This window comes from Mustela erminea, chromosome 6 (genome assembly GCF_009829155.1).
Source record: "Mustela erminea isolate mMusErm1 chromosome 6, mMusErm1.Pri, whole genome shotgun sequence".
NCBI lineage: Eukaryota > Metazoa > Chordata > Mammalia > Carnivora > Mustelidae > Mustela > Mustela erminea.
This window is the reverse complement of record NC_045619.1, coordinates 39214053-39240594: the sequence shown is the minus strand read 5'-3', so window position 1 is coordinate 39240594 and position 26542 is coordinate 39214053. Positions and strand designations below refer to the sequence as shown.

The 26542-nt window shown below is 36.5% G+C and overlaps 1 protein-coding gene across 4 annotated transcripts in view; it reads left to right on the top strand.

The window, feature by feature from the left end:
- The window catches only part of SYT1 (synaptotagmin 1), a 542261-nt gene that overhangs the window by 370475 nt on the left and 145244 nt on the right, over window positions 1–26542 (top strand). For 2 of the 4 annotated variants that reach the window (XM_032346922.1, XM_032346923.1), the window contains 2 exons: window positions 17818–18002; window positions 24010–24132. In XM_032346922.1, the coding sequence (XP_032202813.1) occupies window positions 17818–18002; window positions 24010–24132 (308 nt within the window). Of the gene's footprint in view, window positions 1–17086; window positions 17103–17817; window positions 18003–24009; window positions 24133–26542 lie in introns of those variants that run through there. The other 2 variants (XM_032346926.1, XM_032346925.1) reach the window with 2 other exon arrangements.

The window sequence follows — 26542 nt, the reverse complement described above, 5'->3', positions numbered from 1 at the left end:
AGTAAAGACACTGTAAGTGATAACCAGGCATGAAAAAAAGAAAAAAAAAATACTGCCTGCTAACCTTCATTGCCTCAGACACTTAACCATCTATGCTCTTTTAAAAATTTGCTGCGATTTTAAAAATTCTTTCAATATACATTAGTTCTTTAAGTCAAGAGACTTCTTCTCTGCCTCCAATATTTTCAATCTCTCTGCTATACTCAATTTCCTCTCACTCTTCCTTCTCAGAAAATAGAGAACCTGTTCTCAATTCTCATGTAAGCCTAAGATTTGAGGATCTTCCTTATTTTATACAGAATTAACTCCAAATTGTCTCTATTCCTTTCAAGCTGTAGAAGTTATAATGGATCAATTTTCTTTTAATTTTTAGAGAGGCAAATAGAACAAGGTCTTTAGAGGGAACTCAGCAGGTTTTACAGTTTTATTCTCTGGGTCTCATCATTTTAAATATGTTTCCAAAAAATCCTTTTATCTTGCCATTTGGGACAACATGGTTGGATCTAGAGGGATTATGGTAGGCAAAGTAAGTGAGACAGAAAACAAATACCATATGATTTCACTTATATGCAGAACCCGAAAACAAATGGGCAAACCAAACAAACATACTCATATATACAGGAAACCAATTGCCAGTTACCAGAAAGCAGCTAGGTTGGGTGGGGAAGGGGATTAAGAAGTACAAACTTCCGGTAAGTCATGAGGACATAATGTACAGCACAGGAAATATGATAAATAGTACTGTAACATCTTTCTATGATGACAGATGGTAACTAGACTTATCATGGGGTAGTTTTGTAATAGATAAAAATATTGAAATCTGTGATACATACCTGGAACTAATAGGATACTGTATGTCAATTAAATTTCAATAAAAATACTTTTAGAGGGGCGCCTGGGTGGCTCAGTGGGATAAGCCGCTGCCTTCGGCTTAGGTCATGATCTCAGGGCCCTGAGATTGAGCCCTGCATCGGGCTCTCTGCTCAAGAGGGAGCCTGCTTCCTCCTCTCTCTCTGCCTGCCTCTCTGCCTGCTTGTGATCTCTCTCTGTCAAATAAATAAATAAAATCTTTAAAAAAAATACTTTTAGAATAACAAAATTGGATTTTAGAACAGAATTTTATATGTATTATTTATTACTTAAAATGGGAAAAAATTAGCATTTTTTAAACCCCATCTATGTGCCAAGTATTCAAATGTATCATCTCACGTAATTCTCACAATTAGTATTGTGGTATTATCCCCACTTTCCATGTAGAAGAAGACAAAGACTTACTGAATTTTAAACTCAGAGTTGAGGGGCACGTGGATGGTGCAATCAGTTAAGCCTCTGCCTTCTGCTCCGGTCATGATCCCAGGGTCCCGGGATGGAGCCCTGCATCCGGCTCCCTGTGGAGCAGAGAGTCTGCTTCTCCCTCTCCCTCTGCCCCACACCCCCAGCTGCTGCTCTCTCTTGCACTGTCTCTTTGAAATGAGTAAGATCTTTAAAAAATAAAACAAAATAAACTCAGTTGACGCCTAACATCTAGTACCTTCTAGTATACCATGATGAGTTGAATAGGTAACATTATAACTGATTTTCTAGGATTTTACTTTTTGTTATTTAATTACACATTTATTAAAATTCACCCAAACATTTTAACTTAAGAATTCCATGAGGTCAATTAGCCTGAATCTACTCCGATCTACAAAAAGTGAAACCCCTGTGTGTTGCTTTATAACAGAGTGATCATGTTTCAACCATCTGAGAAACTTCTTTTCCATTACTGTCTATTGATTATGATTCTCATCAGTTGTGTTAAAAAGGCTTTCCCTCTTTATACCTTGCTTTTTTATTCCCCAAGGAACTTATTTTTTTTTAATAGCATAGTTGGACTTTTGCCTAGAAAATTACAAAATCACTCAAACAAAATTTATCTCATCTTTCTGAAGGAAAAGAAACTTCTCCTATCTAACTCCAACCTCATGACTCTTCTCTGATATTTTTCCGGCCGTAGGTGTTAGCATCTGCTGTTGGAGAATCTGGTTTTGATTGGTAGGGACTGGGGTGAGGACTGGAGCCAAGATCACATTGTACATTAACTATTATATAATCATAGCGTACGTCCAACTCCACAGATTACTGATACTTTATGAAAGAATGTACATCTTCAAGTTCATCTTCATCATTTTCGCATTTGTATTTTTGAGACTGTACCTGAAATTCTCATGCACACAACCCTCAAATAAGGCAAATGACACCCTTCTCATAATGTAGGAACATGGAGATGTCAGCTGCTTCCTCCTCTGCCACCTTTTGAGAACTGCAGCCGAGATCGGGCTCGAGCTCTTCTGGAAATGTACTGCACTCCTCATACTATTTACTGCCTCTCCTCCCCATGTCACCATTTAGATGGCTGCTCAGGGACAATCAGAAAAAACACCAAGGAACAAAACAGCTCCAAATAGCTCCCCCAGATTCCATGCTCTCTATTCTCCCTCTCTTTACGCCCCCACATGTCAAATATGCACAGAGCAGCCCACAGAGGAGGTAAATGGAAAAGAGAAAACCAAGGCATGAGGCAGCACCTTGTGCTTCGAGAAGGACCAGTAGTGCAGGGTGGAACCCAGTTTTCAGGGAGGGAGCTGAGCCAGGTTAGCACGAACACACACTTACTTACTGCCCCTTCCACAATGCCCATAGACTGCTTTCTGAAGTTTTATTCCATTTGTCTCAAATGTATGGTAGACTTCAAAAATCCCTGATTTTTTAAAAAAAAGATTTAGAGCAATCAGCTGCCACTTAAAAGTCAACATCCTATACTTCCAGTGTCTGCTGTAAGCTTTTCAATAGGAGATAACGTTCTCCATTTTCTTCGTTGTTTTTTTCTGAACATCCTTCCTCTGATGATCTATTTTAAGTGTTCTGCTATTTTTTTCCTTTCTGCATCAATAATTTAAAGTAAATATTCTTTTCAGAAAGAAGAGTATGACCCTCAGATTACATCAGCCCACTAAATTCTCTTTTTTAATTCTTTCACTTAAAAGCATTAAGATGAACTTCAAACATAAAATTTTACATTGCCTGAAAGGCATCTGCCTGAATATGTTAAGTAATGTATCCACTATCGTTTTTCCAAGAATCTTAAGAGGCCACTAGCATAGTAAGATTATTATATTTCTTCCAGGCAGTATCTGGATCTAGTGATTCTCTATGGATATAAACACTGTAATATTTGCACAGTGACCTGGTTCTTGACTTTGATGGTTACATGTAAGAAAAATATTGAAGAAAAACAAAAACCCACAGTTATTGCTTCCAGTAAGTTTCATAGTTTCTAATCTTTAAAGGAAATTCTCTATCTCACTACTTTACTAAATCATACTAAAATGTAATGTACAGCTATAGATTCCTAACCCATTTTCTTGAAAATTATGAGCAGAAACAACTCAAAATTAATAAGTAAGACATATTAAATGAACACAGCATTGGAAGGATTTAAATACAAGAGGACCAAAATTGTGATCCTGCGTAAATTTAAATCTTATCATCACTGACTGATTTTGAAACAGGAAGAATCAGAGTTTGGATTAATAGAAAGAGCTCGATGGTACAAAGGGTTGAGTTTGAGATTGGACCATGATTTTTTTCTGAAGATCTTTGGACAGTCACGGTATTTCTGGTACCTTAAATTTTCCATTTATGAAGGAAGATCAGAGTACTTAAGTGAAATAATGAATTCAATGTTGTAAATTATTCAGTGGAAACATATTACAAAGTTGGTTCTTAATAAAACATTAGAATTTTAAAATGTGAATAATTATTGAATAAAAATGGACTCTGAAAAACAATCTGAGGGGTTTGAAGGGCCAGGGGGTGGAAGGTCAGGGGAACCAGGTGGTGGGTGTTATAGAGGGCACGGATTGCATGGAGCACTGGGTGTGGTGCAAAAATAATGAATACTGTTATGCTGAAAATAAAAAATAAATTTAAAAAAAACTGAATTTTTTTTTTGTAAATAAACCTTTTTATTGACATAAACTACATAAAGTACACAAATCATGAGCATATAATTTGGTGAATTATCACAAAGGGAACACATCCATGTAATTACCATCAACAACAACAAAAAGAACATTATTAGCACTAGAATCCTCCTGTCTTTATAAAAAATAAAAAATTAAAAAAAAAAAGAAGGGAAAACACTGAATTTAAGGTAGCTTTTTACGTCACTTAAAATAGTTGGCCAATTTTAAAGGAAAAAAAGCAGCATCCAAGAGCATATTGTTGTTAATGCTTAAGCCCCACAGAATTGAGTGTAATCAAGCAAAACCTACCATTTTGCCATCAGAAAGAGTAAAATTCTTGCCACTAATACATTTATTACTGCTGAGTTAAAACATTTACCTCAGGTAGGTTAGCTGGGCTGACTAATTATTGAAAATACAAAGCAGTGAATATTATGTTTATTTCCAGTAGTACACAATTTAATATTATTCCAACGCTGCTCACATTATTTGAATAAAAATCAGTTGTTCAAGCACTGTGATTTTAAAGAACTGTGATTTATTCTCCCCCAAAGTTTGATTTACTTATTCTATTACTTACCCACGAATAGCTTGAACACTGCCAAAATGCTTTGCCTCTGAGTTTTTTGACAGCCATCTTTATTTTAGAATGTTACCCTGACATTCTGCTGTATTATTAGCACAGAGCATGTCGAGTATGCTGGGAGTTTTAGTATACATAAAATTTGTATTTCATCTTTTATCTATGTAATTTTTAGAGTTTTCTTAGGTTTTAAGCACTTTCAGATTATGAAATTTCATAAGACTTGCTGGCAAATAAAAATAACTGGCATGTAAAATCCTCCTTCCCATTACCCACCGTACAGGGTACTTTGCCTGTTACAAATTTACGTGTCACAAATTGCTTAGAGTTTATATCAGAGTTCCCTCTCTCCACCCACCTCCCAAATTATAGATGTTGAATCTGAGGTTCAGAAAAGTTTAAATAACTTGGTTCAAATTTATTTGGCAATTTGAGTGGCAGAACTTGGGAGTCAAGATTCCTGATTCCCCTGTTGTGGCCCACCGATGTTACGATTATCATCAGATTTTTTTTTTTTTTGGACAAATGATTTTCACTGAGTTGGCATAAACAATAAAATATTATTGCAGTTTGAAGAAGCCTGGTAGTCCTATACAAATATATTTGCCAAATCAAACTCTTCTGAGCAGGAATATAATTAGTGAATATTTGCTCAATATTCACTGTGGACACAAAAGAGTGCCAAAATATATAGAAAGAGCATGAGAACTTAAGACCTAAGCCTGATCCCTACTCTAATGAGAATCACGTTACGGAAGCTACATTTCAGATCCTCAGTGTTCTCACCTATAAAATGGAGATTCTGGTAACCACCACCTTAGCTTCTCTGCAATTGGGTCTTTTAGAGTCAAATGGGCTGAGGTAATGTGAAAGGGGCTCATAAAGTGAAAGAACTATATAAACAAGAAATTAGATTAGGGAATACAGCAAGTGCTGCCCATAAGAAAGGAAAAGCCATATCAGCATTATTAATACAATTCTTTAAGAGCATCTTTCTTGGGGATAGACAACACAAAAATAAGGGAAAATGACAGGAACAAAATGAATTTTATTGCTTTTTCCATAATCTTCTAGAAGAAAAAAATAAGGACTAGTTCCATATATTTTCTAAATGATCTGGAAAATTTATCAGGATTTATCTGTAGTATTTAAAAAAAAGTATACCCTTTAGTTTTAAAAGGAGTCCAATAGAGCCACATTCCACCCATGTTTAAACAATATTGGAAGAAGGCTTTCCTGGTCTCTAATTATGCTTTTGTTTCTTCAGTAAGCATTTCTGTGGTTTTTTGTTTGTTTTTTAAAAGATTTTATTTATTTATTTGACAGAGAGAGAGAGATCACAAGTAGGCAGAGAGGCAGGCAGAGAGAGAAGGGGGAAGCAGGCTCCCCGCTGAGCAGAGAGCCCAATACGGGGCTCGATCCCAACACCCTGAGATCATGACCCAAGCCGAACGCCGAGGCTCAACCCACTGAGCCACCCAGGCACCCCAGTAAGCATTTGTTTATGACTTCTCACATACCCAACCCAACTATAATTCATGGAAGATCCAAGGAGAGGAAGGTCACAGTATCCCTCCTCAGGTGATGCCTCCATGTTGAAGAGGCAAATTACAAAGCTACTAGAAAACGAGGATCAATATATGATCATACCAGTGAGAAAGCATAAATAAATGTGGGTGAGAGACAATATAAAGAGCTCATATGTGGTATTACTGAGGCAGACATTTGGAATAAGTCTACCAGGAGTCTTTTAAGGGAGGAAATCACTAAGTTTGACAAGGAAAAGAGAATCAAGAAAATTGTACTTTCTCAGTGGAGATCTGGGCAAATTTACAAAAAAAAGCATGATTCACACAGGGTCCTGAGGTCATATGCTCACGGTTGCACTGAAGTACAAACTCTAAACAAAGGGAGATAAGATTTAAAAAGGGATAAGATTTAAAGGATTACATATATAGGGCGCCTGGGTGGCTCAGTGGGTTAAGCTGCTGCCTTCGGCTCAGGTCATGATCTCAGGGTCCTGGGATCGAGTCTCGCATCGGGCTCTCTGCTCAGCGGGGAGCCTGCTTCCTCCGCTCTCTCTCTCTGCCTGCTTCTCTGCCTACTTGTGATCTCTCTGTCAAATAAATAAATAAAATCTTTTAAAAAAATTAAAATTAAAATTAAAAAAAGGGATAAGATTTAAAGGATTACATATATATAATATATATATAAAAATATATAATATATAAATATATATAAATATAAAAATATATAATATATATAAAATATATATAAATATAATATATATAATATATATATAAATATATATATGTATCTTCAAAAACAAGAATGAAAAATAAATCAAGAACCATGGGAACTGTAGAAAAATAAAAATGAAAGTTCAAATCCAAGAACCACAAAACAAAAAGAAGAAATGATGCTACAAATTGCCAGGGAGAAAAATACACTGAGAGAAAGAGAGAAAACAGCAATTGGAGAGGCAAATTAACAAGTTCAGTCTGTAGCAGCAGGAATCCATTGGATAATCAAAGAAAAATGTCCTGTGAATAGCCAGACAAGCAAGGGGCTTTGTTTTCACTGTTGTCTACCTGTCACTTTGTAGAGTAATGAAATTAACGAGCCGGACTCTTCCTTTTCAGGACTGGAAAGACTCAAACATCTGGCTCTTCTTCGCTTAATGCGTAGCAACCACACAGTTCCTGTCAGTACAGTCAAATTGCTCCAAGTTACAGGGAACTCTAAAAATCTTGTCACTTGCCCCTAGAATAATAAATAGAAAGTACAGTGGGGAAAATCCTTCCAAAACAGGAGGTAGTAAGGTTAGATGGCATTTTTCTTTCTTCATTTCTTCTAACTGCTGGCCTGAAGTTGTACACTAGCACCAAGAAGCGGGGAACCTATCTGCCTGTTCAGCTGATGTTCTTTTACCATAATTGGATTTAATCATAATATGAAATTGCTTAAAAAAGAAACAAGTAGAGACTCAAATATTGAGATATCCAAAAGTTGCCCACAGGTACCCTATTCAAGTCTTGGAATCGATTTTTTTTCCTTGGGCCTCTCTGCCAAAGACAGAAAACAGATTAAAGACAATGTTAACTCGATTCAAAGTGTCCAAAGAAAACCAAAAACCAACTGAAACAGAATCCAAAAGATTTTGAAAACTTTTAACACAAAAGAAGATAGTTAGCTTCCACTAGGGGAAGAAAATACCTGAGACATATTTCTTTTTGGTTTTGAACTTGGAAATCGGAACTCAAGAGAGACATGCTACAAATTTGATAGGATAAATGGATTTCCCTTTAACCACAAAATTGTGTTGTCCACAGCATGATTGAAAACTGTTACAAACTTCCAAAGGCTTCCGAACTGATTAGCCCATGAATCGTCTTCGCCTCTGCCAACCTACCTGGCATCCCCTCCTGTTTACCAATGCACTTCTCCCTGGAGCCTGCAGACAGCAAGCTCCCAGGGCTGACTGGGACTTTATCTAAATCCCCTGGAAGTCATGCTGGGGCTTATCTCTCTGCCTGAACAACCAACATCATTTTCCCATGTCAAATTTCAGACATTCCAATATTGTGAAGATACGGATGACTTTGCCTTATCATTGAAAGCAGACTATTATTAGAGACATTTTATTAAATTAATTATTTGATTAATACCTGTGCAGATAAAATGGCTTTCAGTCACCAAACTTTCGTTATCAAGACTCATCATTGCATTCAATAAGAAACATCAATAACCTTACTAAATTATTCAGCAGCGGCTGTTTTCTGTCCCCCTACCTACCAAAAATCACATAAACAGATAGAGGTTCTAGAAAAAATTTCTCAAATGTATAGGTTGTGATTTCGTGCTTTTCAAAGCAACATATTTTACTGAAGGTTTTTTTTTTTAATGTACTACCAGCTTTTAAGTGATTTTGTGCTTTTTAAAGCAGTATATTTTACAGAAGTTTTAAAATGTATTAACAGTTTTTTAATGTATTAATAGTTTTTTTTAAAGAGAGGCAGATTTCCCATTTTATTAAGTTTTAAGGTTTTTAAAAATAATTCTAAATAAGTGTTCATTTGATGAGTAAGACTGCTGTGACCACATAATGGAATTAGAGTCAAGCCAAAGACCCTATTTAATTTGGCATTTATTGTTCACAATTTGCTTCATGTATATTAATCATACCTGCCCAGCTGGACTATAAGCTGTTTAATTACTGTAGACTTATTCATTATTCCTTCAAGGTCTTGAGCATTAATGTGTTCTATAGACACTCAGATGGATGAGTGAATGAATGAATGAATGAATGAGCCTCTCTCTTACATTACTGGTTACACAATCCATTTGCCTTAATGAGTAGCTAACTCTACTCAATGGCTTGGATCATTTTTACAGCCTATTTACACAGACATATCTTCCAGTTTGCTTTCTGTCAAGAGCACATATTGAAAAAGCTAAAGAGAACTATATAAGAGAAGAATGTGTTAAGAGGGTAATTCTGAAGGCTGTTTAGGGAAGGCTACATGTGTTTACTGTAAGGAATTGTCTTCTCATTTACTGTGACCAAAAAAAAAAAAAAAAAAAAAACCTCAGGTAGTCTCTTTCCTAAGTGTCTTGCTGAGAGCTTTAAGAAAGGTAGACACTGAAGTTTAAGAAGTTAGAGTAAAAGGAATCTAAAAACCAAAGGAAGGATTAAGGAAGAAAAGGAAGGAGAGAGACAGGACAGACAAGAGGGAGGGAGTCAGAAAGGAAGGAGGAGAAGAAAAGAACTGGAGTCCCCAAAAGGCTATTTTCATTGTGCAGCAAGCAAAGTCTTGGAGCTTTCCTCAAGACTCACCTCCTGTTTGGAGCTTTCCTTGAACTCTAGGACACACGACCTTACCCATCCCTAACCTGCCACCTACTCAGAGCCCACCTACTCTGCTGAATTTTATTTTTAACCCTGTACTGTCTATCTCCTTCTAGTTTTTTCCTGGAAGGTAATCTTTGCAAGCTCCTAGAGAGAAGGACTTGCCTTTTTTGCACCCCCCCACCCCCGCCCCACGCACCATCTCCAGCACAGTATGAGCACATCGCAGAATGCCAAGAAAACAAATAAATGTCAATGATCCAATGAAGGATTAGGTTTTTTGTTTGTTTTAAATTCCCTCATCTTGGTCAATTTTACCCTGATGCTTCTGGAAAAGGGTTTTTAATTTGGAATCCAAAGGTCTTTGAGAGCAGGAACTGTAATCTCTACCAGGGTACCACACACTCCTGGTTGTACAGAAATTTAAATATACAGCACACACCCTGTGCTCGAACACACACTTATTTTCCCATGAAGACACTATAGATTTTGTTACATTTTAAACGAGGCATGTAATTCAACAGAGGCTTCAAACTCTATCATCAAGACTGAGAAAAAAGTTTGTTTAATACTGAGGAGCAAAGAATGCATGCCCATGGTCTTTGAAGCAGTTTCTGTTTATAATGAGAAACTCTTCATTCTGACCTTTGGCTGTTTTATTCTTAAACCATATTCTGTAGGACCGCATACAGTGTTTCAAATCTCACATTTAATGTGCTGTCTCCAGAGGTGGTTAATAAGAATATTAATCCACATATTTCCAGTGCTTTATTCCTGTTTGCATTCTGCAAGTTAGAAAACGCCTTAAAATGCAAGACTTATTTGGCTTTTTGCCAATCCTTGAAAAATTTTCCTTGTGTGTTTAAAATTAGCCATCAACAGTCTAAAAGTAAAGCTTTGAGATAGATTCTTCTTCTTAGCATTTAACAGTAAAATTATTTTCACACTCTACTCTGCGCTCTTCCATTGATGCCTGATGATCCGTAGAGAGACCGATTGTTTGGGGGTAAACCTGGAAGTTGGCAAAAAAGCTGCAGTGAACCTAAGATTGAAAAAATCTGTAGGTTCTTCATAAGATGAATGATACAGACGTTAGTACAGCGATGAGGCACTCAGGACAAAACAGAGATACAGCAAAGGTAGAAAAGGCTTGGAGTCACTGCCGAATTTTCGTAGTGGCCATAGCAACGTATTACCTAGATCATCATCTTGAGGCCCTTGGCTGAAATATCTAAGACTGAAATAAATGCATGAGCTTCTATTTCTCAGAGAGGAAAATGCAGCCCATCTCGTGAAAGAGATATGGATTTTTAGGTTGTTTCTTATTAGGATGAATGGGAAGGGAACCTTCCAGATAATGCAGAGCTGCCCTTGAAAGTGAAATCGAGGCAGAAGTAAAAAGCAGTGAGTTTTGCCCTAGATTCTATCTAAAACCCAATGAGTAAATCCACCAGAAGGTTGCCAGCCTAGGTAAGCACTAGAGCTGGCTACATGGGGATGTAGCAGGAAAGTCAGAGTTGAGGAAATGAAACCGAGCAGCAGACTGAAGGAGACACACCTGAGGCAGTGCCGTACCTCAGAGACCACTCCTCTCTACTTGTACTTGGCCCAAGATCATGGCCATGTGGGCCTTTCAAGCCACCTAACATCTACTGAGCACTAAGCGGGCGAGGGACTGAGTCAGGCATTTTAGAGATGAAAAAACAAACAAACAAACAAAAAAAGTCTATTTAGAAGTGAGAACTTAGAATCAGGAAATCTAGACCAGGCTCCTCTTGGCCATCAGGCACTTTGTGTAAATTTTATAAAGCTTCTGTCCCGACCAGTTCATTCTGTAGGACTCATCTGTGTGATGAGCAGACTTCGGATTGGGGGGCATAAATGGGACACCCTGGGCTGCTCTTCATTAATAGTAAGATTTTCCCTTTCATAAACGTACTGTCCTCAGTACCCTTGTTCTCAGCGACAATTGGCTCCATTACAGAGAAGGAAATTTGGAGTGTCTGCTTTTCCAAAAAAAGAAAGTTTACAAGGGCCTCTTAAATAAGTGATTTTTACAAATTTGCTTAGTGCCAAAGCCCCCTTGAAGAAAAAGAAATGACGTTTTTCAATCTTAGAATAACATTTTTATTGTAAAAAGGATATTTACTAGTCACTTTCATCAATAAATGTCCCCCTTAGAGCACTAAATCTGTACACAAGAGCACATGAAGCCGTGGAGATTCTTTCTGAGAACACCCTATTATCCTCTAAGTACTGAGTTTGGCAAATTTAAGCAATTTACTTCTGAAAGAGTAAATAAGACCTGGTTTTTAGCATGTAGGAAATAAATAGTAAGCTTCATGATTATGCAAACTAAGCTTAGCCCTCTATTACAGCTCTGTAAAAAATGCCAGGCAAGGGGCACCTGGGTGGCTCAGTGGGTTAAGCTGCTGCCTTCGGCTCGGGTCATGATCTCGGGGTCCCAGAATCGAGTCCCGCATCGGGCTCTCTGCTCAGCAGGGAGTCTGCTTCCTCCTCTCTCTCTCTCTCTGCCTGCCTCTCTGCCTACTTGTGATCTCTCTCTGTCAAATAAATAAATAAAATCTTTAAAAAAAAAAATGCCAGGCAAATAGATGTTCCGTAAATATGTGTTTAATTAAATACTTAATTTTTTAAACTGCTTAACTTAGGCCCACTCCTCATGAAGGAATGGCCCCTCCTGATAAGGGGAAACAGTTGTTTGGTTCCCCTCCCCCCAACAGAAGACCTGCTAATGCAAATTTACTTCTAAATGGTTCTAAAATATCTTTTTGTGTTTTCATCAAATACCAGTACTTCATTTCATGAATCATCTACAAAGAGCTGAGTTTTAAGAAGTGAATTTCATGTGTAGAAAGGAGTTATATTAAAATGCTTTTGATATATTCATACAGATTTGGATTTTTCAAATAATACGTCTTTTTATACCAACCTCAATGACCCAATGTAGTCTACCACATAGTCCATATTTCTCACTGGGTGGGAGGGGCAATTTTAGCAAACGTACGTAGTATTTTTATTTAAAAACCTGTCAACATAGGGGCACCTGGGTGGCTCAGTGGGTTAAAGCCTGGCCTTCACTCTGGTCATGATCCCAGGGACCTGGGATCGACCCCCGCATCAGATTCTCTGTTCAGTGGGGAGCCTGCTTCCCCCTCTCATTCTCTCTGTCTGCCTCTCTGCCTACCTGTGATCTCTGTCAAATAAAATTTTTAAAAAATCTGTCAACACAGACACTTTTGCTGAGCCTTGAGAAATAATGTTTAAATGAACTGAAGAAGAGGAATAGCATTGCAAGAAAGAAGGAATATGTTTGAGGAAGACCTGGGGATAGACCTGAGCAAAGAGCAACGAGTGATTCAGTGACATGGAGGTAACCTGAAGCCCACACCTTACGAGCAGAAATAGATGTGAAGGAAGCAGAAAACATACGGAAGAAGAAATGGCATGACTTGATCCTCGATCAGGCTTGGGAGAAAATTTTCCATGTGGTTCCAAGATACAACCAGCAGGCCATCACTGAAGCACTAAGAGGAACCATAGCGCTGGTTTGGTGAACAGGTTTGAGATGGCGGATTCATAGAAAACATTCTGTAGGTAGTGGGAGATACAGTCCCAGTGTGTATAAGAGGGTCCAGAATGGATAAGTGATGTCAAAGTTTAAGGCATAGGAAAGAAGCCGTTCAACTGTGAGTTAATGTGAAAACGAACAAGTGACTGAGAACTTTGAATAACAAAGTTAAAGACTTGGGAATGGGAAAGGAAAGAGGGAAAAAGGGAAAATGTCAGACCCATTGAAGACTGCTGGCAAGGGCAGTAGAAACAGCAACAGAAGGAAATTTCAAAAAGGAATATATGATCAAGATGTTCTCATACTACAGACAATGTTGTTTGTGTTTGGCCACAGGAAAACATCATCCTTGTTGTCACAAATGGCAGGATTTCCTTCTTTTTTCCTTCTTTTTTGTGGCTGAATAATATTTCAATTGTGTGTATATACTACATTTTCTTTATCCCTTGAACCATTCATAGACACTTAGGCTGCTTCTTTATCTTGACTTTTATGAATAATACTGCAGTGAACATAGGGGTGAAGATACCACTGCACATAGTAATTTTGTTTGTTTGTTTGTTTCCCTGGGGTATATACCCAGAATGAGATTGCTGGATTATATGGTAGTTCTATTTTTAATTTTTTGAAGAACCTCCATAGTCTTTTCCATAGTGGCTATACAAACTGATGCCTTCGCAAAACTGTAGGGGAGAATCCATTTCCTTGCCTTTTCCAGCTTCTAAACACAGTTACATTCCTTGGCTCATGGTTCTTTCCTCCATGTTCAAAATCAGCAGCATAGAATCTTCAGATCTCTAATCTGAAACTCCTGCCTGTGTTTTTCACTTTTAAGGACTCCAGTAATTGCACAGTTCTATCTGAATGTAACCCCGGACAACCTCAAGATCCTAAATCACATTTGTCAAGTCCTTTTTGCCATGTAAGGTAACATATTCATGGGTCCAAGGGGACAGCATGTGAACATTCAGAGGAATCCAAATTCTGCCTACCACAAAGTCTAAGTTAAAACATTAGAAGCTAGTTAGAATTGACTTTAATTTTTTATGCATCAGTTTACCTTTGGGTTAAACAATGTGAGATTAATTTATTAACTGGAAAATGAAAATAACATTTTTAATGGAAAGCTTTTACACTAATCTATTATTTTCTGCTGAAAGGTCTTTAAGTTAAATGTTAAAATTCTTGTTATTAAAATTTCCATTTAGTGATAGTTGGGTGGCAATAAAAATAAGCTAAGAGTTTTCTGCCAATAGCAATATTTTGATGAGCCCATTTTTTTATTGAAGCCATACTTTATATTATGGAAACCACTTGGCAGCATCTTCTGCTGTTATTTATTTTTACTGTTTTTTTTAATATAAAATGTTTTATTAAAAAGGCTTCAAAGCTAAAGATTTTTTCCTTTGTATACACTTAAAATATGTATATTTTTAACCTAATAATATAAAGCTATATTTGAATTTCTCAAACTATTGGATCTATAGTTTTTCCTCCGTATAAAGTTTTTCCTGTATAAAATTGAAGGGATAATGAACAAAACCGCTATAAATATTAAATGAGATAATGTATGTACAACTGTAGCAGCTGCTAGCCCATATTAAGTAGGTCTTCCATCAATTTTTAGCCTAATGGAAAATATGAGATTTTTTCACTCATATTGAAACATTTCTATAAATAAGAATGAATAGTTCTATAGATGGTGTTTCTTTGCAAACTTATCAAATTCTAAGTATTTGATCTCCACAAAATGTAAGATGAGAATTCAATTCAAATAACTCAATTAAAAATGGTAGTTTGTATTCCAAATATCTATTCAGTTAGATTTCCATGGTAGAGGTACACAAAAGGATAATCTTAAGATTTTCAAATCCTATCTGAAGATGCCAGTAGATTGTGAAGAAAATTCTTTAAGTTTCATATATTCAATAGAGAATAGTTGAAGTTAGAAATTAAGCTACTCAGGAGATCAAACCTAGAATATGATAGCACTTTAAGAAATAAAAAATCACCAAATTTTCTCAGCGGCTATAATTTACCTTCAAGTTGCACTGTTTAAGATTTCCTCCTGTAATCCTATGCCCCTATGTCTTTAACTCCTTGTGATTAAATAATGTTCCCGTGCTTTCGCTGTCTATTTCCTTTTTGTGAAGTTGTCAAATGACCTCTGTCTTGTCCTGTGTAATTTAGGAGACTTTTATGTAGCTCTCTGAGAGACTATCACACAAGTCCGACTGGAAGAGTAATTTACGAGGTTCAGAATGAAGGGTCATTATTAATATCATCTGGCCTGCAATGAATACATAGACTCTCTCGTTCATGCATGGCAGGGTTTCAGTTAGATCACAAGAGAAAGTTTTAAACGAGGTGTTATGAATGATATCATTGGTTACATAAGTTTAATCTACATTTTAAAAATATGATCATTTAATGAGATTAGGAAACCTAAGAAAACATGGTGTTTAGTATGGGCTTATATATTACTTTCTGGTATTTCTTTGACTAAAAACACAACTTCAGAAGTTGTGCTTGTATAGATTTTTAGGCTCACATTTATTAGCCAGTCGTAAGTTAGAATAGGCATAGTAAGTGTTCGACACTATAAAGCTAAACACAGAGGGACAGCAAAGAGTGGGTTTTCTCGTTTTGAGGAGACGGTTAGTGCTTCTATTTTATCAAAGTATTCCGGCCTTGTGTTCAGCAATCCTTGGTACTAATGTTTACGTAGGGAGAAGAAAATAGTACTTTTTCTTACCATTTCAGTGTCCAGTGTCTCTTCTTAATTACAGCAGGCAAATCTAATTGTTTCTGATCAGTCTTAACACCTTTCTGGCCAAAGTGAAATCTTAATTATTTCCATTAGAGCTTTTTTATAATATATGTACATGGTATAGGATATACTAAATAAGAAAATATAATAACTTTCAGTAAATGGACAACTGTAGCAGAAAAATGCCTTTATTTATTTATATATTCTTTATTGTTGTAAACAGAGACTATAAATCTGAAGCCTCTCATCAAAAAAATCCCCTCTACCTCTCAGTTTCCCCTAGCATATCAACTGAACTTCTGTTTTGTAATATGTATGTGTTATTGTGCCTATTTATGGCCTCCCATATACTTTTTTTTTAAAGATTTTATTTATTTATTTGAGAGAGAAGGAGTGAGAGAGAGAGCATGAGAGAGGAGAAGGTCAGAGGGAGAAGCAGACTCCCCAAGGAGCTGGGAGCCCGATGCGGGACTCGATCCTGGAAGTCCAGGATCATGACCTGAGCCAAAGGCAGCTGCTCAACCAAGTGAACCACCCAGGCGCCCCTCCCATATACTTTAAGTGTTCCATGTTACCCATGATACTTAGCGGTATTCCTTGAAAATAAACAGCTAACATCAAGTTCCCGCTATGTGCTGGATGCCATTCTAAGCTTTTTAGTATATTAACTCCCTTAATTTTCAAAGGAAATGAAAGAGGTACCACTATTATCTTCACCTTATAAAGGAGGGAACTAATTCAGAATAGCTAAACAATCTAGCTAGAGTGACACAGCCTGAAAGTGGCCAAGCCCAAACCAAAGCCTGGTTTCAGGGCCACTGAACATAACCCCTGCCCTGCCCCTGCAGACCTTGAGCAGGTAAATGTCCTACTTTTGGGGGGAGGCGGGATTATTATTTTTTTAATTAACATATGATGTATTATTTGTTTCAGGGGTACAGATCTATGATTCACCAGTTTTACCCAATTCACAGCGCTCACCATAGCACATACCCTCCCCAGTGTCCATCACCCAGCCACTCCCTCCCTCCCATACCCCTCCCCTCCAGCAACCCTCAGTTTGTTTCCTGAGATTAAGAGTCTCATGGTTTGTCTCCCTCTCTAGTTTCATCTTGTTTCGTTTTTCCCTCCCTTCCCCTATCATCCTCTGTCTTGTTTCTCAAATTCCTCATATCAGTGAAATCATATAACAATTATCTTTCTCTGATGGACTTATTTCCCTTAGCATAATACCCTTTAGTTCCATCCATATCATTGCAAATGGTTCGATTTCAGGTTTTTGATGGCTGCATAATATTCCAGTATATATATATGTACTACATCTTTATCCATTCACCTCTTGATGGACATTTAGGCTCTTTCCGTAGTTTGGCTATTGTGGACGGTAAATGTCCTACTTTTAGAGCTGGTGACTTTCAGAGCATCAAGTACTTCTTCCTCACCTTTATTACCATTATGATATTTGTTTTTTCTGGTTATTCAGTTGATGCCTGTCCCTCCCATTATACCCAGAACATATTAATAGAATCTCTAGTACTTAATAGACGAGTAATAGCAGCTAGTATTTATTAAGCTTTTACCATGTGCCAGGAAATGTATCTTATTTTAATCTTCAAGAAGTCTATGATACCGATCAGTTTACCTCCAACTTTGGAGATAAGGATACTGAGGCAGAGGGAGGTTAGAGGACTTGCCCAGGGTCATAGAGCTAATAAATGGTAGAGTCAGGATTTCAACTCCAAGGCCAAACTCCAGAGTTGTGCTCTGGATGAAGGAAGGAATGGATGAATGGACATATAGCTTGGAGGGAAGCATATTTGACTTATGTGCAGGGGTGAAGTGGAAACAGAAACCACCATCTGGGCAGAGGAGATGTGGGTACTATGACACAGAACAGGGTGCCTGGAATGCTCAATAAATATGAATTAACCAGTGGATACCTTTGTAGCCCTTAGGTTAAAAGACTTTGTACATACAACGTTTGTTACTGATGCCTTCTATCTTTTTCTCTTTCAGTGCCACCGTGGGCCTTAATTGCCATAGCCATAGTCGCTGTCCTTTTAGTCTTGACCTGCTGCTTTTGTATCTGTAAGAAATGTTTGTTCAAAAAGAAAAACAAGAAGAAGGGCAAAGAGAAGGGAGGGAAGAATGCCATTAACATGAAAGATGTGAAAGACTTAGGGAAGACCATGAAAGATCAGGTAATGTCTTCATTCCATATTACTTCTTTGATTATTTTATTAAATATTAATCAATGTCTTATTATTTTATACCAGATAAGTATAGAAGTAAACAACTTCTGGACAGATGTCACTGTTGTCAAACACGCTTTGTGATCCTGTCCGTCATTAGTCAACATCCCAAAGTGCGATGAAAACATTTGGTAGGGTTTTCCAGACTCCTAAGCATCTGACCCAGAAAAGGGCATCGATGACTGGCAGGGCCACCTTGATGGGCCCAGAAGACTGGGTGATGCCTGAGTATTTGGATTACATCTGCTCAGCCACTCTGAACTGCATTTAGAGTCAGAGAAACAAAATGGAGAGTATCTGAAAGTTTTCCCTTTGGAGCATGGTACCTTTCTCACATTACCACTATTCATACTCACTGTTAAATCGCCCATACCTGTGGCCCTTTGTCACAGTAGATGAAAATTACCATTCCTATAGATCTAGCCACCTCCATAATGAGCGCTCAGGAAGAGTGCTTAAACAGTGAGTTAGAAGAGAGAGAATTACGAGTTAGTCCTCAAGAACAGTGCATAAGTTTAAGATGAAATTCCTGTTTTGATAGGGACAGTGAAACCACAACACAGGTTATGAAATCCATCCAGCTGGGTCATGTTCCAGAGCCTCAGGAAGCTATTTGGTTGTTCTTTACATCATTGTTTATTTTAATTAAATTAACTGGATGATTTGGTTCAGAATAACATTTACTATTAATAGTTATTATTAAATGCCTCTTCATTATTTTTTGAATCATTTTCATAGTGGAAAATGTTAAATTAAATGTTCTTTAAAGAACACTGAATTCATTTTAATAATGTAAATGTAAAGCTTTTTCAAAGAAAGAACACTTTCAATTTGTTTCTATTTGTTTCCTTTCAAGTAATTCAAGTTTTATTTATTTTCAAATAGCAATACATATTAACAGTTTTTCTGTAAATTCTTCTAATAGTATTAAGTACTATTACTTGAACTCTTAAATAGGTAAATCTCTGTAAGAACAGTTTAGTCAAGGAGGGCATTTTTAGCACATTTGCGTAGTTTCCTAGTTAACTACCTATTCAGGGCACTGACCCCACTCTCTGGATTGATATTTAAACACTTTTTCTCTAAGATACTGTAGAGTCTAATGACAATGGTTTTACAAAGGCTCTTCTGTCCTCACTCAACTTTCATTTGGTTTCAGAGACATAGGATGTAGGCAATGCCTGTACTAATGCTCAGAGACTTGTCCTGGGCTCAGAACAACAAGGTTTACATTCTTCTAAGTCTCTAATCCCAGCCACAGAAGTGTGTCTGCCCACATTCCATCACAGACAACTAATAAGGCTTTTTCTCTTCAGTTAATTTGTTATTAAAAACTACAATTAGTAGTAGAAAACATGTCTTGCTTTATTTCAACATTTTCAATAACAAGCAGAACTTGACAGATTTCTTTCAACAGTTTATTGGGAGATTAAGTGTAGGAACAATGTGCTAGATGGACAGTGACTGAATAATCTGCATGTGAATTTCAGATATATCTATGCAACCATTTGAAAATACGGCCTTATCATTTTTGTACCCATAATATAATGCGAATGTGATTTTCCCATATCCAGGAATTAACAGTTAAAAGCACTAAATAATGTTAAATTATAACTACAGCATTTTTTTTTCTAGCATATTTGCTTTCTTCTTTGTGGAATTTGTTCTGTATGATGTAAGATTGTGATTTATAGTATAGTAGTGGTATTTATTACCCCTGTAATAACCTGGATAAATGACCAAGATCTCAAAATACTACATACAGAGAACTGATGGTGGTTAATTTTTCAGTGATCATCTGTTCCTTTGGACATGAGAAGAAGAGAAAAATGAGTCAAATAAGGAAATACTAGTAGGAGCTCAGTGATAGTTTATAGTGAGTGATCTATTATAACAAAGTATTTAGGATCTCAACCACTCACAAAGATCTCATCATTTTAAGATTACTTGTCTATGTAAAATTTTATAGATCTTAGTTTATGAACAATTAAGTATAAAAAATAAAATATAATTTGGACAAGCAAAAATAGGCCTCATCGGTAAACAGTTACATAGTAGCTTATACTACTTTTAAGGCATGTAGTAGTAGCTAAAGATGGGTTCTATTGTTTCACAAAGAGGAAGGATGAAGAAACAAAATAGCTTGTACAATTTTAAGATGTGCATCCCATGGGGACCATTCAATCATCCAACTTTAAAACAGCATAAGTTTTGAAATTCAGTAATATTCCTAAAGAATTACATTTTCAGAATATTTTAAACAGTGTGTTGATATGAGCATGAGGAAAACAAACACAGTCTATGCTTCTCATTTATAAACACAACAAAAAAATTTTTTCGATTAAAAAAACAAAAACAGATGTGAGAGGCATTTTAGACATGATTTCTTAAGGTACATAGGCTCTGGCCAGTAGGTTTTCACCATTTCAACCTATGTAAGAATGGACAGAAATTCAAATTCCAATGATCATTCCATGATCATTGGAATTTGAATTTCTGTCCATTCTTACATAGGTTGAAATGTCTCTATATTAAAATTTTATTGAATTGAAATGTCTCTATATTAAAATTTTATAATAAAGAGTTTTAAAATTCCATAATGACAACAAACTAACTAGTAACAGTGTATTCATACAAGGTAAGATTTATATTAAAAGGTTTTTGTTTTTGTTTTTAATTCCTGAAAGCTTGAGAACGCTGAAAATACAGAGGGACGGTATCAATTTGCAAAGTCCTAGGTCTGGAAAGGTCATTTCTCCATGGTTTTTACTAATATGTGTGGATATTTTAATTTTCATTTCTTCCTTCTATGTCCTCCTTATCTGTGTTATGTCTCATGACTGTTCTGGACTGCCCCTTGCGGTAGGTTTCCTCTGCTCTTTAGAATCCCTCGTCAACGCTCGGATACATTTAGTGGCCTGGCAGCTGGGGCTCCACAGCTCAGGGTGTACCATTCTGACACACATCAAGAGGCTGAACTAAATTGATTTTTTTTTTTTAAAGATAAAGAGTTCTCATTTTAAACATTACTAACTAATTAAATAGAACAGTATTAGAAAGCTCAAGTTTTTAGAAAGAAAATTCAGCCCCTGTTCTACCTTTAGTAAGTGTGCCTTATCCAATCCAAATCTGAACAATTTCACTTAGAACTTCCCCCTCAGATGGTTATAAATTCTGCACCTTTTGAATTTTTAAGGAAGCCAGAAGTATGGATACTACATCTTTGAAATTTAAAACAAGATCTGATGTTCCCAGCACATAGCTTTCACTCCCACAGTTTAGCAAACCGTCAAAACTGCTGGGCTTACAAGCTTTTTCCTCTGTTTTTTGTTGAGGGGTATGGGGCTAGGTAGAGGGGTACTGCTCTTGAGATGTTATAATAGCTACTGATTTAATAGGTCTGAATTTAATGTGATGGCACAGAAGACATCCTGCTTAAGCTCAGCCTTCAGGACAAGAATAGACTTAATCACTTCGGTGATGAACAGTGGCACTGAGAAATTATCAAAAATTTAGTCCTCTTTCATACAGAATAATTGCAGAGATGGTCCTGCACCTTTTATTAGGGCAAAAACCACTTAGGAAGAAGGAGATTTAATATCTCAGCTATTTCAAATTGCACTGGGCTGAAACATGATACGTAAATTGTCAGTTCTGAAAGAGACTTTTGAAAAAGCGTTTTAATCCATGTATTTTTTTGTAATTATGATAGAGTAACATATAGAGTTTTCAGACAGAATTATGTACTAAATAGCTTGCTATTATTTTTAAAAACTTAAAATCTTACAGGGAGGCAATTTACCAAGGCTGTAATTTTCTAAGCACATCCATGGGAGTGTTAAAGACTAACAGACAGCTAAGGTTTTGAAAGGGCAAGGTGATTTCACTGCCTCAGCTCCTCTAATTAAACTCAGTCGTCTTTTCTGGTCACTTTACTAGCATGTTCCCTGTAATGACCTATCCCCCCCACGCAAGTTAAAAGATAAAATTTTTAAGTAATTAAATTGTTTCCTGCCTTTGGTTATCAGGAAACCAGCATTTTACTCTTCAGGAAAACATTTCAGTATAAATTTTCCTACACAGATGTAATGATGGTAATTTTTGATTTTCTGAACTCATTGTAGGCTCCTGAATATTTTCAAGAAGCACAGAAAGGGAGGCACCTCCAACTACAGCTCAACTCTGTTTATATGCTCTTCCCACCCAGATGAGTTCTGTTGATATAATGCCACCAAGTCTCAGTTTTTTGGGGGGATCAAACCGGAGTTAGTGGAGTAGAGCCTAACTGGGAAATCCTGTCCATTTCAGTACCATTTTGAAGCACCAGAAAGAGTCTATGTGTAAATGAACGAGTGAACAGTACAGCTTTCTCTAACCAAACAAGAAAGATCACATAATCTGGAAGATGGGAAGAGGCTGGATGATGGCACTATAACCTGACAACTCTTGCCTCTCTGAAATCTGGCTATACTTCAGCATTTGACTGATTTCCAGATTTAACTTTCTGACAAGAGTTAAAATTCTTTTATCACAGATATAAAGCAGTCTACCACACTGCCTTTTCTTGACTTCTGTGGGATTCTATAGTCTCTCTCTCACACACACACACGTGCACATGCATGCACAAAAAGCAACAAAAAATGCCATAACCAAAAACCAGGGAAGAAGATTTGTAATATATAACAGAAAGTTGAGACCACTAAAATACAAAGAGTCTCTAGAAATCAATAAGACCCAAACACAGTAATAGAAAACTTAACAAAGGATATATACCAGCAGTTCCCAGACAAATAAATACAATCGGTTATTATAAAGATTTTCAAATTTTTCCACCTTACTAGCAGTCAGGGAAATGTAATTTTATCATTTTTAATTTTGAATAACTATAGATAGTTTTAAAAATTATTTTTCCTAATTCTCTGAAGCAATAAGAGTATATATCCGTAGAAACAAACCTTACCTAATATTTATAATCTTTATAGCCTTTAATTTTTTTTTCAGCAAAGTTCTTGTACTTCATGGGGAAATACATTATCTATTTTCATTTTCAAAAAAGAGGAGCATTGAATATGTTTTATGAAATAATGAGCTTTCTAGTATTTCATTTCATATTACACTTATGTTTTAGATCATAAAGAATATTCAGTTGGCCCAAACTGAGTTGAGAGTTCAGAACCAAGATTTTTGTTCATTGATACAAAATAAATCTTAACGCTGATTTCAGTTTGACAAAATTGCAAACGTAACTGCTTTTATTTTTTTGATCTCAAATAGACCCATAAATCAGTTTAATTCAGCCTAGCTTTCTATGGAGCTGTTATAAAAATAAAATGGTAAACTTCAACTGGAAGTGGGGTAGATTTTCCTCTGAACATGCATTTGCTGGTGGCATGTTTTCTCCACTTTTTCCATAACCATTCTAAATGTCTATGTAAAACACAGGAAGTTAAAATTCTTTGAGAATCACTTACTCAGCTACCTTTCTCATAGGAAACAAAGCAAGAACAGGCCACGCATTTCATCTAAGTTCTCCACTGCATGTAACGATGATGTTTTACACGATGCTGAGCTTAGATCTCTTTAAACTACATGAATGTGAAATCTGGCCTGGTTAATAGCATGTTTATCATACCTCTGAAAGAAGCAGTCTTACCAAAGCCAAACATGAAACCAAGTCGACATTTTCTCTGCACCAACTTGACATTTTTCGCTTGCCACATTCTGAGGGGCTTTTCCATCGCTTCCATATTGCTTGCTGACTGGGGAAGAAAATTCCGTGCACAAGTGGAATTTTAAAAATGTATAAGCAGCAAATGTGAATGTGTGTCAGACAAATGGATTTCCAGCATCTTAGTGCTTGCTTCTAACAGCTTGGAAGTATAACCACAGGCCCAGGTTGATACGGGTTTCAACGAATTCACCTGAATTCACATATAATTCATTCCCCTGCTCCTAGGCTCTAAAGGACGATGATGCCGAAACTGGATTGACTGATGGGGAAGAAAAAGAAGAACCCAAAGAAGAGGAGAAACTGGGAAAACTTCAATATTCACTGGATTATGATTTCCAGAATAACCAGGTCTGAAGGGGGTGGGAAATGATTTCTAAATCCATGACGTTTTCTGAAATTACCAAGTAGAAATTGAAGCAAGATACTTCTTAAAACATTCCATTTGCTCAGAGGGGAAAAATGCAATTATCAGAGCTATTGATGAAATCATTTCGGAGTGCAGGCAGTCCCCTACTTGCTAATTTAACTTCTGATAATTAGAATTCACGGTATTCAACCGATTACATCTACTTATGGCACTTACAGCAGGCAGGCAGAATACAAATGAACTTGCAAGGAGCAGTCCGATTCTGACAGCTCCCACCAGCCCCTCAGCCTGAGCTACGGCAATCTCCCTTGGAATTCATGGAATTCGATCTTGTAGAGGTGAACCACCAATCAACCAAAGCTTTAAAACAAAACCTGTTTGATAAGGAATCAAAGATGAAAAACTGGCTGCCTCCCATGAATTTCAAAGGCAGGAATGCCTTATCATGATACTAGGTAAAATTCCTAGCACCCAGGGGAGGAGAAAGACCAGCAACTTGATTTCTAGTGCCTGCGACTGCTGCCCAAAAACTGTTAAGGAACTCAAGGCAGTAACAAAACACTCCTGCTTTCAATTTCTCAAAAAGCTTAGATGTGCCACCTAGATGGATGATAATATTACTACCTTTTATTAACTGCATTATAGAGGTAGCTCAAAGGAAAATGTTTAAAATCTCTACATTAAAAAAAATTATAATCATAATTAAAAAAAAAAAACACCTTCTAGGACACATGAAATTGACCATGTCCCTTTACCTTCTGATTTGTCAAATGAAAAAGCTAGGTAAGAATTAGTGGAGGGGCACCTGAGTAGCTCATTCGCTTGAGTGTCTGACTCTCAATTTTGGCTCAGATCATGATCTCAGAGTCCTGGGATCTGCCAACATTGGGTTCAGTGCTCCAAGGCGGGAGTCTGCTTGAGGATTCTCTCTCTTCTGCCTCTTGGGCCCTTCCCCCACCCACATTATTCATGACAGGGGCTTGCATGTACACTCGTGTATGCTCATGTGTGCTCTCTCCAATAGATAAAATCTTTAAATAAATTTTAAAAAAAAGAATTAGTGGAATCAGCTGAATAAGAGATGGGGCTCTTAAGAATCTTTAGGACAATGTCCTTGTCTGACAAAGTGAATTTAACTATTTTATTTCACCTTTTTGGATGAGGAAAAAGTGACACATGTTAATACAGTTACTTCTAATACAGCTTGTGTTAATTATTTCATTGATATTGAAATAATGAAGTTGATGAGAAATGAACAATACATAAAACACCAATACTCAGCTCTGACAACAAAAGTCCAAAGTCAGTAACACTGTGAGAGTTCTATGTAGTTGCAAGAATTCTGGGTGTTATTTAGAAATCAACAATTTAAATAATGTCTTCACTTTTTGAATTTCCAGAAGTTTCCTCATGAATAATGTACTAATAAGCTCTATCATACTAAAAAAAATTTATTTGATCAGCTTCATTTCAGCCCTGGCTAGTTATTTTATAATACATTCTAGAAAGCTGCATTTTGGTTACAGATACAAGTTTATAGGTACAGATTTATACACATTTATAAATATACCATTTATGGTTAATTAAATAGGGCATTTGAGATCACTTCTATCTCAGCTACCAAAATTTGGCAATCAGGAGTTGGTCAAGAGCAAAACTTCCTAATAGTTACATAGTCTAATGAAGATGAGTGTTAACATTAACATGTAACATTTTTTTCCAGAAACTTATGACTTTATATACGTATCCAGTATTTTTTTTTTACTATTTTATTCTACTTTCATATTATCCAGTAGAAATCTAGTGGTATATTATCCTGGTTAGTCATAATTTTGAACCTTCTAAGTTAGCTGGACTACTTTAAGTATCATTTTATAAAGCATCTTTAAGAAAATTGCGCTGATTTTTTTTTTACTCAAATATACTAAGTGCTTTTGCTGGTCCCCTTCTAGCAAACACCAAATTTTTAAGAAGGTATTTCATTCTGAAGATCTAGAAGATCTAGCTGATGAAATATTTTTTAGTTCATATGCATCGATCTTTCCAAGTGTTCTCAGCTAATCTAATTTATGAACTGATTCTTCTGAGTCATGAAAAGACAAAGCCTGAGGAATTTTATACATTAAGCTGTAATCAAATATACATGTTTGCTTACAGAAACTGAATGTCAACCCTGAAGTGCTCTAACTGAGAAGCTGTCATGGCATAGGGAAAGTTCAAGCAGAAGAGGGGGAAGGGGGTTAGAAGCAATGACACACCTTATCAACAAAATATCCAAAAATCTTTAAAATATAAGTTACCTAGGTTTAAGGAGTTTAGGGCATAGCACTAGTGCATTCTCTGCCCAAAAGCATATTCATTTCAAAAAGTGAGGAGGAGAAAATAGAATCT